Source organism: Cicer arietinum, chromosome 1 (genome assembly GCF_000331145.2).
Source record: "Cicer arietinum cultivar CDC Frontier isolate Library 1 chromosome 1, Cicar.CDCFrontier_v2.0, whole genome shotgun sequence".
Lineage (NCBI taxonomy): Eukaryota > Viridiplantae > Streptophyta > Magnoliopsida > Fabales > Fabaceae > Cicer > Cicer arietinum.
Genome location: NC_021160.2, coordinates 3846625 through 3864084, shown reverse-complemented (window position 1 = coordinate 3864084; position 17460 = coordinate 3846625). Strand labels below are relative to the sequence as shown.

Here is a 17460-nt window from a genome sequence, read left to right as displayed (position 1 = left end):
TGTCATTATCTAAATTTAAGCATCAAATTTCCAACTCTTATTGGTCGAAATACAGCATTAATGGATAATTATATCTATCGTAGTTCACTTTTAGCTAGTTAGTTCGATCAGATTTCCAAGCATATTTGAAGCAAGAAGCTTAATTAATTGTGTTTGTGATACACAGTAAATCAATTTTGGCATTAATTGTCCCAGCCACACGCTTACACTCACCATAATTTAGTACACACTATTTTATTAGCATATTTCGTATTCTCAATTAGCATATTTTAAAAGTAATAAATTTATTAAAATGCGTTCAGATTAACATTTTATATAATTACTACGTTGATGTTAATTTTGTACACAAAAGATAATATTGATATTGGATGTGAAATAAAGTATCGACAGTGTCTATTGATCGGCAATTTGGGCAGTCCAACTGCCGTTTCATTTCGATTCGACAACTATTTTATTAAAGCAATCTATAAAAATAGAACCATAATTCAAAGATCTCATCGATTCAATTAATTTTTAAAACATTGATAAACATGTATATGAAGATTTACCTAACTAGTTGAAGTAGAAAAGTGGTTTGGCAACTGAGAATTTTTAGCCAGTTATGCAGGAGACAAAAACCCAGAGCTTTTACAATTAGTTTGATGTTTGATTTACTATGCATAGTTGAAAGAATGACACAAAAAGCATATCTTATCTTTGTGAGTGAAGAAAAAATCCCTTCACATGTGGCCAACGGCCAAATTAAATCTTCCACAATAGTGGGGGCTGGACATTGATGTTTCAACTAATTAAAAAATATATATATTCTCATTTACTTGCTATGGGTTTCTAGTTAGTGTGGAAGTTGTACTTGATGATCTATAATTCAAAATTTTCTTCTTGTGGCTATAAATATTAAATACATAAAGTGAGGTATAAAATTGATTGTAGACAACTATATATCTTCTCAATGTTCTTGTAATTATACATGTCACTAGTGAATCTTAATGAGAAAATCATGGTTGTACGTGTAGTACATTACCTCTGCTTCCCGTATCGAAATCATAAACGTATAAAAGAAAATTATACTTGAGATATGTTATCAAAAGCTTGGGCTATACTCTCTTAAAAAAGTGGGATTTAAAGACATTTATGCGATAAATATATCATGGTTGTTCGATTTAGATAAGACCATTTATATATTGAGTTTGATAAATTTATTGTTCAATCTTAATTGAATGCATATTAATGTGTTAACTGCGTAAATGTGTGCTTGAAACTGATTAGTGTAACAAATTTAAATCATATTTTTTAAGTTAATTTAATTTGTGCACGTACTTTTATTGTTGCAATTACGACAGTAAATTTAATTTATTTTAAAAAAAAATAAGAAAAAGGGTAAATCGTTATCAAATTGATATTGACCACCATTTTACAAATGTCTCCGATAATATTTGAAAAAATCTAAACTTCATCCAATTAAATTATAACGTTAAATTTTTACTATTAAGCGTTATTCTCAATAATACTTATAAGGGAAAATGAACTCTGATACCATTTAGCTCAATAACTAACCACATTCCTTTATATTTTTGAAAAGGTTAAATTTAAGTGGTTAAATACATATTAAGTATATAAAAAAAATTATAAGTGATGTTGTACGAGATTCACCTATACACTCATTTTAATAACTCCTAAAAATAAAATTTCAAAATGTCAAACAAACAGTCTCCCAAAGATCCGAGAGTTAATGAAATGAATTTGGATTGTGTGATGTGAATCATTGAATTTTGATCAAACGGCTGAAAATGGTGTAAGTGTATCGTGTGAAAGCGCAACTAATCGAAATCATGTACTGCGTGTATGGTATAGGTACACGTAGGAGAGCAATATAAAAAGTGAGTTTCGTAGAGAGTGAATTCTATAATAAGTGGCAAGTCCCGTCATCAAATCTTTTTCTATATTGGGTCCCATTTATTTCCGCAACTAATGGATGGAATTCGTGTTTTATTACTCTTCCTTACACACACTCAACAACTCATTTTCAACCATACGATTACTATACTGCATTAACTAACGGTTGGGCTAATATCTTCTTCAACGTTCAACTTCATTGTTTAGATGTCGAATTGTCTTAGTATTTATTGGTCGCATGATTTACGTGGTCGGTCACACCACAAAATCTAACTCCCCACTTCCACCCTTATCTTTTTCTCTCTTTAGTCTTTATATTTGCGGCAAATTCTAATACCAACCATAAAACAAAACTTATAAACATGTTTAATGTTTCAAATATCGCAATCATTGTTTTTATTTTTATGATTGAGGTAGTATTTAAATGATATCCTATAAACAATAAAGAAACATAATTATGCATTTTATATTGAATTCATATTAGTTAGATGGTTATTTTGTCAATAAATATTTATTTATAAAAATATTATTGATCTATGATTAAATTGTTCATCATATAATTCATTTTTAATTATTCATTTTTTTATGTGAACTTTACCTTTATTTATCACTAGAATTTTACATATGGTCATTTATACTACTTCTTCTTACTTCTTTCACAATGATTGACTTATTGTTTGTAAGATTTAATTTTATTGACAATATTAATATTATTAGTTTAAATATTATATGTAATGATCTAAATTCAAGTTCAAAATGTACGAGAGTTACTATTAGTGAATGTCACTTCATCTATGAACTAAAATAATTAATTTATATTTAAACTAAAAAAATGACTAAGTTGTTTAAAAAATAAATTGTCATAAATAACTTATTATTTTTAATTTTAAAGAGATATTAAATACTTTATAATAAGAATAGCAAATTTTATTAAATGAGACAAAGATAACAATTATCTAGTTGAAAAAGAAAAAAAAATCAACCTATAGAACATAATACTTTTAAAATGGCGAGACACTATTATCAAGTACTTATCCGATATTTATACTATTATATGATTATTTTTTTTTAAATCATTTAGGATGAAATTAATTTTGTATAATACTTTTTTTGACAATTTATTGTTTTAATCAACATTTATTTTATTTTTAAATTTTTTATTATAATTTTTTATTATAAATTAAATAATTTAACTCGTTTAATGACTTTTTATTTATATATATCTATATATACCACTATTTAAAATGTTGCATGAAGTAATGGTACTAATATCCAATACCGACACTGTACTTGTACCAATACTTCATTGATTTCAACAAGTAAACGACAAGCTACTGCCTAGACAATATAGTTATTAATATGCATAATTACTAAAGCAGTTTTTCAACTTAATTTTAGATAGTATTTTAATTTTAATTTATTTTTTATTTAATTTTAAATAATAATTTAATTTTTTATGTTTAAAAATATTAATAATATTATCTTTTTTTTAAAATAAAAAATTATCAAAATTTTTAAATAAAACTCATAAAATTAATTATCATCTTTAATATAATACAAATTTAATTAAATTTATAACTTAAATCTTTAAATAAACTTATATTTTAATTCTTTATATTTTAAATTTTTGTAATAAAATAAATAAATAAAAAATTATTATCTAAAATTAAATTAAAGAATTAGAAATAATTGTATTTTATTAATATGAGTAAAAGAGATACTTTAATGATAGAGTAAAGATATGGGAGACACACTGAAACTTAGATGTAAGTTCCCCTCATTGATTGTTTGCAAATGAAATAGTGGGTACAAAAAATAATATGACTTTTTTTTCTTTTATATTCTTTTCTTTTTTAATTTTTACTAAAATGACACACTTTGAAAAAATAATATAAAAATATCTTATTTTTTAGTCCCGAACGCAATTTAGGATGCAATGATGTGAAGGAATTTTTTTTTATCCTTAATAGAAGGTTGCACCCCGGAAATGTACTGCTATATATATATATATATATTTGTCATTTTATTAATTTTATTAATTATTATTTAATAAATTATAAATAATTAAAATATTTAAAAATTCAAAAAACTATTAATAAAATAAAATATATAATAACAATAATAATTTTAATAATAATAATAATAAAGTAAAATATATTAATAAAATAAAATTAATTAAATTGAACAAATAAAACACGCTGAATTAAAGAAAAAGAAATACCAACCACTGAAAGAACAAAATACATCAAATTTATATTTTATTAATATTATTATTTTCATTAGATAATTTTTTTTTGAAGAAGCTATTATAACAATGTACCAATAAAGTTGTTATAATAATGTGTCAAATAAAAAAGTTATTATAATAATGTGTCAGAGAAAAAAGTTGTTATAATAATACGCCAAAACAAATATAAGAGAAAGTTGTTACAAGTCAAAACAAATAATGTGTCTATGATATTTTACCATAAAATAACACGTATTTTCTTAACAACTCTCTGAAATAATGTGTCTATGATATATTACCATAAAATAACACGTATTTTCTTAACAACTCTCTCACACCTTGTATTTAACAACTCCCTCACACCTCGTAAAAATATTAGGGACAAATTGTTTGTTTTAATACGTCATTATAACAACTTCATCTTTTGTTTATTATAACAATTTCATCATCTTTTGCCATATTATTATAATAATTTTCTTATTTTTTTCTAATAAATAAAAATTAATAAAAATAACAATAATAAAATATATATTTTTTTCTTTCAATTTGTGATATTTTTTTCTTTAAGTTAACGTGTTTTGTTTGTTCAATTTAATTAATTTTATTTTATTACTATAATTAATTTTACTATTATTATTATTATTATTATTATTATTATTATTATTATTATATAGCATTATATAGCAGTACATGATCGCATTTTTGTATTATTTTTACAAAGTGTAAAATTTTGGTTAAAATTAAAAAAAAAGATATAAAAGAAAAAAAGTCAGATAATACTCAATCGAAATAAATTTAGTTCATATTTTTAAGATAAAATATAAATAAAAATTAATAATTTATCTTCTATTTAATAATAAAACACTTAACCTATTTTTAATTTTTTATATAAATTTTTATATTTTGACAATATAATTTATTAGCAATTGAGTATAATTTAGATAACAAAGTTTAAATTTTTATTAAAATAAAATAATTTTTAATCAACATTATTATTTTTAATATGTTTGATTTATCTATTTTTATTTATAATTTACTAAAAGGGTGTAAATAATTTTTCTTTCATCTCAAAATAATTAAGTGATTCAATTATTTTATATATTTTTTAAAAAATGTATAGTGAAAAAAATAATATTTTTATTAAATTATATCTTTATTAAATATTAATACATTTTTAGTGCCATAAACATATAATAAAAATATTTTATTAAAAATAATATAGTTATAAAAAATTATATTAAAAATTGAAATAATAAATTATTTTGGATAATTATTACAAATTGATCCATTATTTTGTGAAAGATAGAGTAATAACATATTAAATTATTAATAATGAAAATGCAAAAATTGTGAAACAACATAGATAATTGAACACCTCAAATTTGACCCTCCAAAAATAAATTTTTATTATGAAAATTGACTTCCTCTCACTAGAAAAACTGCGACACTCATAAAAACTATTTTTCTCTCTCTTAAAAGAGGACAACAAAAAATAATGGCGGTTGTGTTCTGAATTGTGATTGATTGAAGCTGAGATAAAAATAGGAAAAAGAAATAAATAAGGTAAGGTAAATCAATAGTAGCATGGACACAAATTTACTAGAACTAGTAGTAGTAGTAATAGTAGCTCCATGAACAGAATCACCATAACCACAATATCACAACACACATCAACCATCTCTTCATTTTGCACTCTTCACCCACTACTGTTCTTCTTTTTTATGTCCCAACGTTAAAACTTCAAACTTTATATTTCTACTACTTACACCCCTTTATTTTCTGGGTTTGTAAGATCTGTTCTCTCTTCTTTTGCTGAGATCTGTTTGATTTTCAAGTTTTTTTCTTGAGCTAAGGGTTGTGTGCAATGAAGCTTTCAGTTGAAGATTGGAACTTGGAGTGTTGGGGGTTGAGGAAGAGGAGAAGCGAATGAGGCATAAAGGAATTGTTTTTTGTTGTGAAACAGGTTTTGGTTGAGGATTGAAGTGTGGGGAATCTTTTGGGTATATTTAGATTTGAATGATTTTTTTGGTTGGTGAAAGAGGGGTAGAAGTTAACAAAGAATGATATTCTGTAGTAGAAAGAAAGAGACTAAAAGGGTTGGTTTTTGGTGGGAGTGTCATTTTCTGAGAATTTTGTTACTTAATTGGTCTACTTAGAGAGATTGTGGGCTCAATTTTTGAGTTTACAAAATTTCTTTTTATCTTTTGTTGCTCAAATGAGGCTTTCTTCAGCTGGTTTTAGTCCTCCACCCCAAGAAGGTATATGTTCATTCTTCTTCTTTTTTCTTTTCATTTCATTTATGTTTCTATGTTCTCCATTTTTTCTTGAACTGGTTTTTGCTACTTTAATCTTTGGGGGATTAGAATGTGTATTATTCTCTCATTTTGTTAATTAATTGGTTGGCTCAAATAGTTAATGAGCTTGGGCGAATGACGAATGGATCGGGAGTAATCGAATTAAGTCCTGAGAATTATTGACTATACTTTATTTGTCTCCTGGCAGAATTCCATAGAACTAAGTCCCTTTCACCTGAGATTCAGAGACTTCAAACAAAAACAAAATAGTCATTGAAGTTTTTGTCTTAAATAATAGTTTTTTTATTAATTCTTTTGATGTGAAAGATGTGGAAATTCATCTTTTTGGTCTATGGCTTCTCTTGTTTATTAATTTGGTTTCATTTGCCAAATAAGCAGCACCTCCTCTTGGTTTTGTTTTATAGTTTTATTAATAAGATCTTGGATTTGTTAAGAGTGTCACATAATCAATTTGTCCTTTGTGACAAGCTATGAGCTTTTCTATATTAAATGACATTGAGATGGATTATGTAGGGGAAAAGCGAGTTCTAGATTCAGAACTTTGGCATGCATGTGCTGGCCCTCTTGTCTCTTTACCAGCAGTTGGAAGTAGAGTGGTGTACTTTCCACAAGGTCACAGTGAACAGGTGAGTAAAATAATATATGATTTTAGATTATTATTGTGAAATAACCCTTGTGAAAAGTTCTTTTGCTAATGGTAAGAATAAAGTAATAATAGGAATCTCATGTTTTCTGGGCATGAGTATTCTATGGAATGTCTTGTCTTGTCTCTTTGCTTCTGTGTTGTTTCCATAGCTTTAAATTGTGGCTGTGTTGCGAACTTTAATATTGCATAGAATCGTAGTAATATGTGTGAATGATGTGGCCTGAATCGCGGTTGAAGAGACTTAAAATAAGTTGATGTTGCAGTCCAAATCGTTTTGATATGAACTATTCCTTCCTAATCTTTGGTCTTTTATGTTTTTTATTGTGTCCTAGAACTTTGATTGTTTTAAGAAACCAAGATACAATTAATCATGTTTTTTCCTTTTTACCCTTAAAAAAACCAAAATATATGTTAAATGATTTTTTTTAATGAATCGACTTAAGGGTAAATGCGTCTATACTTATCTAAATTTATTATTCATTAATATGTGTCTTCGAACCTTAAATGACCAAAAGATTAGAGACGGATGGAGTATTTCACAGAGATGAAGTAATTTTATTTATCTCATAGAAAGTATTTTCTGTTGATTTCTGAATATGCTACGCATGTGTCCTAAGTCGGTGCTTTTCTGCACAGGTAGCTGTGTCAACAAACAAGGAAGTGGATGCTCATATCCCAAACTATCCAAGCTTACCTCCTCAGCTCATATGCCAACTTCATAATTTGACTATGCATGTATGACTTGTTTACTTATCTTTTTCTAGTAACGAGTGTTTCCTTTTGATTAATTTTTTCCCCTTTTTGGTGTCTGCACGCTATTTTCTTTTCAATATCGAATTGCTTGTTCTGTATGCAGGCTGATGTGGAAACTGATGAAGTGTACGCGCAGATGACCTTGCAACCTCTGAATGCTGTATGACACACTGCCTTAAATGATAACTAGTTCTACAATTTATGTAGATATATTGGTTATATTCATTCTTCAGCTTTTAACAATGATTGTTGATTGCGTTTGCAGCAAGAGCAAAAAGAGGCTTACCTTCCAGCCGAGTTAGGCACTGCGAGTAAACAACCGACAAACTACTTCTGCAAGACCTTGACTGCTAGTGACACAAGTACTCACGGGGGGTTCTCTGTGCCTCGAAGAGCGGCTGAGAAAGTTTTTCCTTCATTGGTAAACCTTTTGTCAAAAAGTCATGCTGCATAACATATATATTTATTCGCCAAATCTATCAATTTTCTCAACACTTTGTAATTGTGACCTGCAGGACTTCTCCCAGCAGCCTCCTGCTCAAGAGTTAATAGCAAGGGATTTGCATGGTCACGAATGGAAATTCAGACATATCTTCCGGGGTGAGTTAGAAAGCTGAGTTTCATTTTAATTGCAAATATTTTCCTTTCAGTTTTTGAGATATCCATGTTTCTTGTTGAGGGCTGAAACTAAGTCAAGATTTTGTTTATATAATCTTCGAAGTTTTCGCCCTTTGCAGGCCAGCCCAAAAGGCATCTACTTACAACTGGATGGAGTGTTTTCGTGAGTGCTAAAAGACTTGTTGCCGGTGATTCTGTACTGTTCATCTGGCAAGTGATTTTCTTGTTGCACGCTTTGAGAAGTGCAGTTGATTCATATTTCTTGCATCTGCTTACTTTATTACGATACATGAGAATTGTTGATTTTGTCGGTAATTACGTGATATCTTATCGTTTGTGTAACTCAAGTGCTTCTTCTTCAATAGGAACGAAAAGAACCAATTGCTTCTTGGAATCCGCCGTGCTAGCCGCCCACAAACTGTGATGCCTTCATCGGTGTTGTCAAGTGATAGTATGCACTTAGGACTTCTTGCCGCAGCAGCTCATGCGGCTGCAACCAATAGTCGGTTCACTATTTTCTATAACCCACGGTATAAATAAGTAGCACACATTTGCAAAACTTAAGTAATGATATGTTTCTTTTGATTGACATCGTTTTATTCTTTATAATTTCAGTGCTAGTCCATCAGAGTTTGTTATACCCTTAACTAAGTATGTTAAAGCTGTGTATCATACTCGAGTTTCAGTTGGTATGCGTTTCAGGATGATGTTTGAAACAGAGGAGTCTAGTGTGCGAAGGTAGGTCTTTCAAACGTATTGTTGAAAATAATATTGTACAAAATTCCCTTGCGTTTTAGCTGTGAAGTTTAGCCTACAGAACTTCTCGTTATCGGGATAACCATGACTAGTTACTCTGTAGAGTTGATGATGTATGTTTATAATATTAAATGTCATATAATACCAATATATTTTTCTTGTTCAGATACATGGGTACGATAACTGGCATTAGTGACCTTGATTCTGTTCGGTGGCCAAACTCACATTGGCGCTCGGTAAAGGTTTGTAAGAAAATACAGTTGATATTTCAATATTTCTTTCAAGTTACACTGTTAAATTTACTCGCCCCTTTCCTCTCCGATGTATGATTTTTAATATGTTTTTCATGTACTGGTTTCTTTCGTTAAAGAAAGATTCTGAAAATTGAAATACAGCTGTGATTTGGATTGCAGGTTGGGTGGGATGAATCGACTGCAGGAGAGAAGCAACCTAGAGTGTCTTTGTGGGAAATTGAGCCATTAACAACATTTCCTATGTATCCATCACCGTTCCCCCTTAGGCTTAAACGACCGTGGCCTCCAGGATTGCCTTCATTCCATGGTTAGCTTCATATCACCTTTAGGACTGAAAATATTCACACTTATTTATTTTTTTGAGAACGTAATTTATAGTTTCAATTTTCTTTACTTGAAAAATGCTGGCAGGCATGAAGGATGATGATTTTGGCATGAACTCTCCTTTATTGTGGCTTCGAGACACCGATAGAGGGCTTCAATCTCTGAACTTTCAAGGGATTGGTGTTAATCCTTGGATGCAGCCAAGGTTTGATCCTTCCATGCTGAATATGCAAGCAGATATGTATCAAGCTGTGGCTGCTGCTGCGCTTCAGGACATGAGAAGTGTAGATCCTTCGAAACAGCATCCTGGTTCTTTACATCAATTCCAGCAACCGCTAAACTTTGCAAACCGGACCGCTGCTTTAATGCAGGCGCAGATGTTGCAACATTCACAACAACCTCAACAGGCTTTTCAAAACAATCTGGAGAACCAACATCTGTCGCAATCTCAACCGCAAACTCAGACACATCCTCAGCAGCATCTTCAGCATCAGCACTCATTCAATAATCAGCTCCATCATCATAACCAGCAGCAACAACAACCAACTCAACAAGTGGTGGATAATAGTCAGCAGATTTCTGGTGCAGTCTCAACAATGTCTCAGTTTGTTTCAGCAGCTCCTCAACTTCAATCCCCACCTATGCAACAAGCTCTCTCTTCACTATGCAACCAGCAGAGTTTTTCTGACTCAAATGTGAACTCTTCAACCACTATTGTTTCTCCTTTGCACAGTATCTTAGGTTCATTTCCACAGCAAGATGAAACATCACACCTTCTGAGTCTTCCTAGAACAAACTCTTGGGTTCCTGTTCAAAATTCGACCGGTTGGCCCTCCAAGCGTGTTGCGGTGGATCCTCTCCTTTCTTCGGGGGCAGCTCAATGTATTCTGCCACAGGCGGAGCAGTTAGGGCAGCCACAGAATACCATTTCTCAAAATGCTATTACATTGCCACCATTTCCGGGTAGGGAGTGCTCAATAGACCAAGAAGGGAGCAATGATCCACAAAGTAATCTTTTATTTGGCGTCAATATAGATCCCTCGTCTCTTCTAATGCATAATGGTATGTCAAACTTCAAGGGGATCAGTGGCGGCAACAGTGACTCCTCAACCATGCCCTATCAATCTTCTAATTACATGAACACCGCAGGCAATGATTCTTCACTGAACCACGGAGTTACGTCTAGTATTGGTGACTCCGGCTTCTTGCGTACCCCAGAAAATGCGCAGCAAGGAAACAACAACCCGCTGAACGAGACCTTTGTGAAGGTGACTTTTCGGAGTGGGATTATTATCATATATCAAATCAAAAATTTTATCTTTATTCACTTGGGTTTTTATTTGGTACATTTTCTTGTTACAGGTTTATAAAGCAGGGTCCTACGGAAGATCATTGGATATCACCAACTTCAGCAGCTACCATGAGCTGCGCGGTGAGCTCGCCCGAATGTTTGGACTAGAAGGCGAGTTGGAGGACCCTGTGAGATCAGGCTGGCAGCTTGTATTCGTTGACCGAGAGAATGATGTTCTTCTCCTCGGTGATGGCCCTTGGCCGTAAGTATTTCATATTCTATGTTCTTCCTTTTCCTTTTAAATGTTAAATTGAAAAATAGATAAATTGAGAGATTTTTTTTAATGATATGATAGTTCTATAATGTAGCAGCATAAAATTGCATTGTTTTTTTACTGTGATGATATATACGCTGCAGATTCAATCATTCAAATACGTTGTTTTTAATGAAACTAGATTATTGTGCCTCTTTTTTGTACATGTTTGTCGCTTATACTTGATCTCTCTTATGCCAGGGAATTTGTGAGTAGTGTATGGTGCATCAAGATACTTTCGCCCGAGGAAGTGCAGCAAATGGGAAACACTGGCCTCGGGCTTTTGAACTCGGTTCCAATTCAAAGGCTCTCAAATGGCATCTGCGATGGCTACGTGAGCCGTCAAGATCCAAGAAGTTTAAGCAGTGGAATAACAACCGTTGGATCTCTAGACTACTGAAAAATGTGACTGTTAATAGTCTACATTTTCAACTTTGCCAAAGGTTGGAAGCATTTCCTAAATGTAGTTTATATTATATCACAGCCCTTTGTTTTAATTTTTTTTGTTTTTCATGTTAGGACTATTCATAAACTAATACTGTAACTATATGTTATCTTATCATTGTGCTAAGCTACAACTATATACAATACTTAATCCATTAGGAAATCAATGTGTGAAGTGAAGATAGTTCTCTCTAGAAATTCAACTTATACCAAACCTAACTTTTAGTCTGGTTTTGGCTCAATCTTTGGGATGCATGATGTTGACATTTGATGAGTCATGGTTTGTGAATTTATTGGTAAAATCATTATTATCGTGCATGAAGTTAAATGGCCAATTGACACTTCATATGATGTTGAACTAATGGACCTTATAGTCATGTGTGGAAGTGTAGAAAACCATTTGAGGAAAAAAGAGGATGTGACTATTTGAACATGAAGAGGACACCAAATGCATGTGATGTGTTTTTTTTCTTTGATCAACATGCTTCCCTTACTATTTAATGTGAAAGTGGCCCACTTTTGTCCTTTATTTATTTATTTGGGCCATGCACCCTTTTTTCCCCTTTGATTGATGAAATGTTTTTGCTTCATGAATGGTAAAGTGAAAGCTGTACGTTTGTCCATTTCGTAATTGTTTGGTCATACTTGTTTCATGCCATCGTGTCCAAAGTATTTGGAATATGTAAAACATGATAACACCTTGACTTCATTGTCTAAGTTGAAAAGTATATGTAAATCATCGTAACCCCTTGGTTTTATTGTGGAGATTGACAAAACTAGTCCGGGAATTCAAAACGCATATAAAATATATAACATTTTATTATTTAACATATATTTTTATTTACCTTATTAGTTTAATTGATATGCTTTGTAAATCTAGTGATTTTACACGTCTGTCTAGTCATATTTAAAAAATATATATATTAGGGAGTGAGAATATTATATTATTATTAATAAGTGTTAATTGATGATATTTTACAATAATATCATATGTAGTGACAATGTTTAGTCATATTTGAGATTATAAAACTAAACTTTTACTACTGAATTAATATTTCTTGGATATGTACTCAATTATATGATTGGACATATGAGCAAAATTATTTACACTCAATTAAATTCTTATTTTAAATATTTAAATTTAATCAATTATATAAACTTTTTACTAATAGGCTCAAATATTTTCATAATTATAAATTTGGAATTCTCTTATGAATGAAAAACATAAATTTCAATAATTAGCATAGAATATTAAATCATTAAACACAAAATGATGGCGAACTTTAGTTTAAATAATATATTTGAACATTTTTCAATAAAAAATATCAGGCGATATTGGGATCCTTGCTAGTTCATTTAAGCTTTATGTTTCCAAAATTTTATTTTATTTATTTATTTATTTATTTTCCTTCCCTAAAAAAATATTTATGTCTCATTTAAGGAAGAGGGTGGTAGAAAAGAAGGGTTGAATTGGAGGTGGAATTTTTAGGTGAGTAAAAGAAGATGGAGTTGAGTATAGGATTGTGCAATTTATTTTGATGCATGTTGTGGGGCTGCCTTATTTGTTGGGCCTTTTTTCAAGGTATGGAATGGTGACAAGGTAGGGCACTATATACATTACAAAAGGAAAGGTTGGCAACCCAACGACCAAACCCCACTTTCACTTTATATATATTTTACTAGCTTTTAGGTGAGAGGAGTTAGTTACTCTTTGATTCTTCTACTTTGCTTTCTACTATTACTTTATTTCTTGGGACCGACTTTACTCTCTGGTTTTGCTCTGTGCCACCCACAATATATCTTCAAAAAGGTTGTGATTGTGATACAATTGTGGAAATTGTTGTTGCATTGCATATATGTTTGTTTATCATCGATTGAAAATACAAACAAGTACTCTATTGATACTTGTTGAAAAATTAAAAATAGAAATATAATTTTGGAAGTGTGTATTCAACATCTTAAAAATTAATTTAAGAATTGATGTTTCTTAATAAAAATTATTGTTAGCATGACTCAATATTTATACATGAGTCTATTTAGGGCTTGAGCGTATAAACAAATAAGTGAAGAGTTAAACATTTTTATGTTTAGTTGGCGACTATTTTTATTCTCAACCTTTTATAGTAATGGGTTTTATATTATAGAGACTAAAATCGGTCTTATAAAGCTAAGAGCACCCTCTTTCTTCTTTTTTATTTATTTATTATTTTATTTTATAAAAGTTAGGAATTAAAATTGATTATAGAAACAAAAATAAAAAAATTGATATTTTATAGAGACAAAAGAATATATTAAATTTAATTTATATATATATATATATATATATTATTAGTGTAAAATATTTTTATACTACAGTCAATCAGAATATTAGATTATTAAAAAAATATATAACTGTAACAGTAAGAATTTTTATTAAAGTCATATCTCCTTGGTATAACTTTAAAGTAACTTTTGCATACCATTTTTTTTAACATAACGAAAAGTATATTAAGAGTAACAATATTAAATAATTAAAAAATAATACAATATATGTCGATTGATCTCAAACATATAGGCCCTATCAATTATTAATAATTAGCTATAAAAAGAATTTCAAGTTGTTTTTAGATGTAAATTTGCATCGGGGGTTGACCCTATGTGTGGTTATGGAGACAATGATATATAGTACATTTTTAAAGTTTCTCTCTTCTCCTTCTATGGATGCCATGTTTCTAAGCAAAATAAGTCACAAAATCACAACACATTTGGCTAGTTAAGCATTATGTATATGAGATTTTGTTTCAAAATTCCTTTAAATGACCAATTTGCCAATATGTGGGAAAGGAGGCCAAAACATCGAAACATGTTATAGGTCCGGTAATTTTCGTTGTTCATGTAACACAATTGATTTTTAGATGGGACCAATATGTTTTATATACTCTCTTGCCTCAACTTTTGATCTTAAAGCATTTTATTTTTATCTCAAAATTTTAATTCTTTTAAAAAATTAAAATATAATTGATGATATTTTTTGTCTCGTGCATTTAGAAATTCAAAACTATATATTGAATAAATTTTATTTTTATTTAATTAATAAATATTAAAATTACTTAAAATTATTTTACTCTAATTGGTGTTAGAAAATGGTGGTCCTAGGGGATGGTTTGCACAATCATTAGTCACTGCAGGAATTCTTCGCTTTGAAAGACTAGTTAACTAATGTTTAGTTCAATTAATTTTGAAGATATATTAATTTTGGGTTTTTGATATTTCATAGCTTTATGTTGGACTTGATTTACAATGCACTTAGATTATTAAGAAACTATTAAGTATCACATTTTTACAAAATAAATTTAATGACAATGCGTCTACAATTATGATGCATTTACACTACATCGAGTGTAAATCCTCTACAATAACCATAAATCATTTGAATTGAAAAAGCGAAAATAATATTGTAATATATTTTTACTACTATTGTAATATACTTCTTGAACCTACATTCTGAATGAATAGTAATAGGAGAAATTTAGTGATAAATATATTTCATGTTAAATGTTTTTATTTTCGTTGACATATATATCAACAAGTATCTTTTATCCCCTTTTTTATTTTTTGTATTCTTTTTTTTTTTTGGGTTTAATGTTTGTTTTCCGAACTAACAATAAGTTTTCTTCCACCCAGGCTTCTATCAGTTTTGACTTGGGCCAGAAAAAAGGGCCATAGGCCCAAATATGATATGGACTTCGTATCATTGAACTAAGAGAGAGACTAGGGTTAGGGTTTATGAGTTGTGTTATCTTGCTTTCAACATTTACATCAATTTTTCCACTCGTTCCCACTTCGCACTCACTCTCGTTTCGAACAATGGTAATTTCTCATCCCCCCTTTTCTAATTCCTCAATTGCTTTTGTTTCTTCTTCTATTACTAAAATATGTCATTTAAATCAATTTATAATTTTTTTTTTCATTTGATTCCCTTATTCTTCTGCAAGACAAATTATGAAATCAAATGTTATTATTTTTATTAATTTCCACTGTAAGAATGTTATTCTTGTTAGAAAGACAATTTCTGGGTCGACTTCATGTTGAATTATTAGATGCTAAGAAACTCGGTGAAGTTAAAATTTACAAATAATCTTCATGAAAATGTAACACTTGAATAATTGACTCGTTAAGAGGGTTGTAAGCAAGAGTGTGTAATTTTATACTGACGAGGATGTAAACACTGAATTTATATTTAGGAAATAGGAATTATTGGGTTATATTGATGTTTATGACTTTGGACTGTAAAGAGATCAGTGTTTTCTATTACAATTTAGATTCTATTTGATTTGTGGATTTGTTGTATAACCATTAATTTTATCAAATTGAGTTGCACAAGTTATGTTTTTAGTTTAATTGCTTGTTATGTTCTGTATAACTTTTTTACTTTTTGAAATATCTTTGCTGCTATAATATTATATATGGCAAATTTTTCTCACAATGTGTGTTGTGACCTTTTTAGCCTAAGCAAATACACGAGATTAAGGATTTCCTTCTCACTGCTCGAAGGAAGGATGCGAGGTCGGTGAAAATCAAGAGGAGCAAGGATGTGGTTAAGTTCAAGGTCAGGTGTTCCAAGTACCTTTACACACTCTGTGTTTTTGACGTAGAGAAAGCTGATAAATTGAAGCAATCACTTCCTCCAGGTCTGTAACGGGATATACATTTTGATATTTTATATTTATTTAAGCATGCAATATCCCTAGTTCAACTGTGTATACATATGCCAATTGTAAGAACACATTGCAGAAACCAAATTTTGTACCATTAAAAAGTTTTTAGAATTATATTGGTTAACCATTAGCAATTGTTATATGTTGACGTGACTTTCCTTTTCCAAAATTCAGATGGATTAATGTATGTCTTCATTAGTTGTTCAATTTGTGCTATGTATATTCTTATCATTTTGTGCCTTAACTAACAATGCCCTTGTTGTTTTCAGGTTTGAATGTTCAAGACCTGTAAAGTAAAGGTACTGGGTGAGAAACCAAGAAGACTAGGAGAGGCCTTTGTTTCGTTCTTGTGATATTTGTTTCTCTGTAATTGAAGTTTGATATTTTGAGTTGGTATTGAATCGAGGTCGTAGCTAGGAAATGATTTTGGTAATGAAAAATGAAATATTTTTATATCTTATGGAATAATTTATTGCCGCCTGACTTAAAGCTCGAATTTATCTTCTATTTTATTTTAGTTTGTGTTTTTGTGTTTCTGTGATGATGTTTGGAATTTTGATGATGGAGAAGTGGAAGAATTAAATAGAATAATAGCTACAAATAATTGACTAGTTTTATAAATGAATTTTTATAGGGGGTAATTGACAAGTAGTTTTCTTACTGCCAAATCATTGTTTTGTTTATTGTTTTCTTACTTGCACATATTATGGGAGGAGAAAATGAAATTTTGGCAGCAGCATTCAAGTAATACAAATGAATAGACTCGAAGCCTTTCTTTGGAGTGAATGGTCCTTCAATATATAAAATTTAGTAGAAACTAGTGGGGAAACTAAAAGGTACTTTGAACAAGTGCCATGGAAATTTTGATTAAATTTGAAGGATGCTGTTGGCTCCGTATGGGAGTTGATTGGGTCATGATGTTGGATTTA

At 29.9% G+C, this 17460-nt stretch overlaps 2 protein-coding genes across 2 annotated transcripts; both read left to right on the top strand.

Annotated features, from left to right (window-relative positions):
- The first annotated feature begins 5606 nt into the window (after nucleotides 1-5606).
- On the top strand, nucleotides 5607-12076 carry ARF3 (auxin response factor 3). Its single transcript, XM_004485922.4, has 14 exons — nucleotides 5607-6378; nucleotides 6949-7061; nucleotides 7718-7816; nucleotides 7938-7994; nucleotides 8100-8255; nucleotides 8350-8434; nucleotides 8572-8662; nucleotides 8818-8982; nucleotides 9068-9190; nucleotides 9375-9450; nucleotides 9622-9769; nucleotides 9874-11054; nucleotides 11149-11339; nucleotides 11592-12076. Exons 1-14 carry the CDS (start codon nucleotides 6336-6338, stop codon nucleotides 11788-11790), a joined length of 2727 nt encoding a protein of 908 aa, XP_004485979.1. The 5' UTR covers nucleotides 5607-6335; the 3' UTR covers nucleotides 11791-12076.
- Nucleotides 12077-15523: 3447 nt separating this feature from the next.
- Nucleotides 15524-17014, top strand: LOC101501093 (large ribosomal subunit protein eL38z/eL38y-like). The gene is made up of 3 exons (XM_004485921.4): nucleotides 15524-15683; nucleotides 16321-16504; nucleotides 16801-17014. Exons 1-3 carry the CDS (start codon nucleotides 15600-15602, stop codon nucleotides 16821-16823), a joined length of 291 nt encoding a protein of 96 aa, XP_004485978.1. The 5' UTR covers nucleotides 15524-15599; the 3' UTR covers nucleotides 16824-17014.
- The last annotated feature ends 446 nt before the right edge of the window (nucleotides 17015-17460 follow it).

What these genes read in the sequence shown, in the direction of transcription:
- ARF3 (XM_004485922.4), top strand. Translation starts at nt 6,336, where the DNA reads ATGAGGCTTTCTTCAGCTGGTTTTAGTCCTCCACCCCAAGAAG. An exon ending in CACATTGGCGCTCGGTAAAG is followed by an intron (nt 9,451 to 9,621) that starts GTTTGTAAGAAA and finishes TTTGGATTGCAG; the next exon opens with GTTGGGTGGGATGAATCGAC. An exon ending in AGGATTGCCTTCATTCCATG is followed by an intron (nt 9,770 to 9,873) that starts GTTAGCTTCATA and finishes AAATGCTGGCAG; the next exon opens with GCATGAAGGATGATGATTTT.
- LOC101501093 (XM_004485921.4), top strand. Translation starts at nt 15,600, where the DNA reads ATGAGTTGTGTTATCTTGCTTTCAACATTTACATCAATTTTTCCACTC. An exon ending in CACTCTCGTTTCGAACAATG is followed by an intron (nt 15,684 to 16,320) that starts GTAATTTCTCAT and finishes TGACCTTTTTAG; the next exon opens with CCTAAGCAAATACACGAGAT. An exon ending in GAAGCAATCACTTCCTCCAG is followed by an intron (nt 16,505 to 16,800) that starts GTCTGTAACGGG and finishes TGTTGTTTTCAG; the next exon opens with GTTTGAATGTTCAAGACCTG.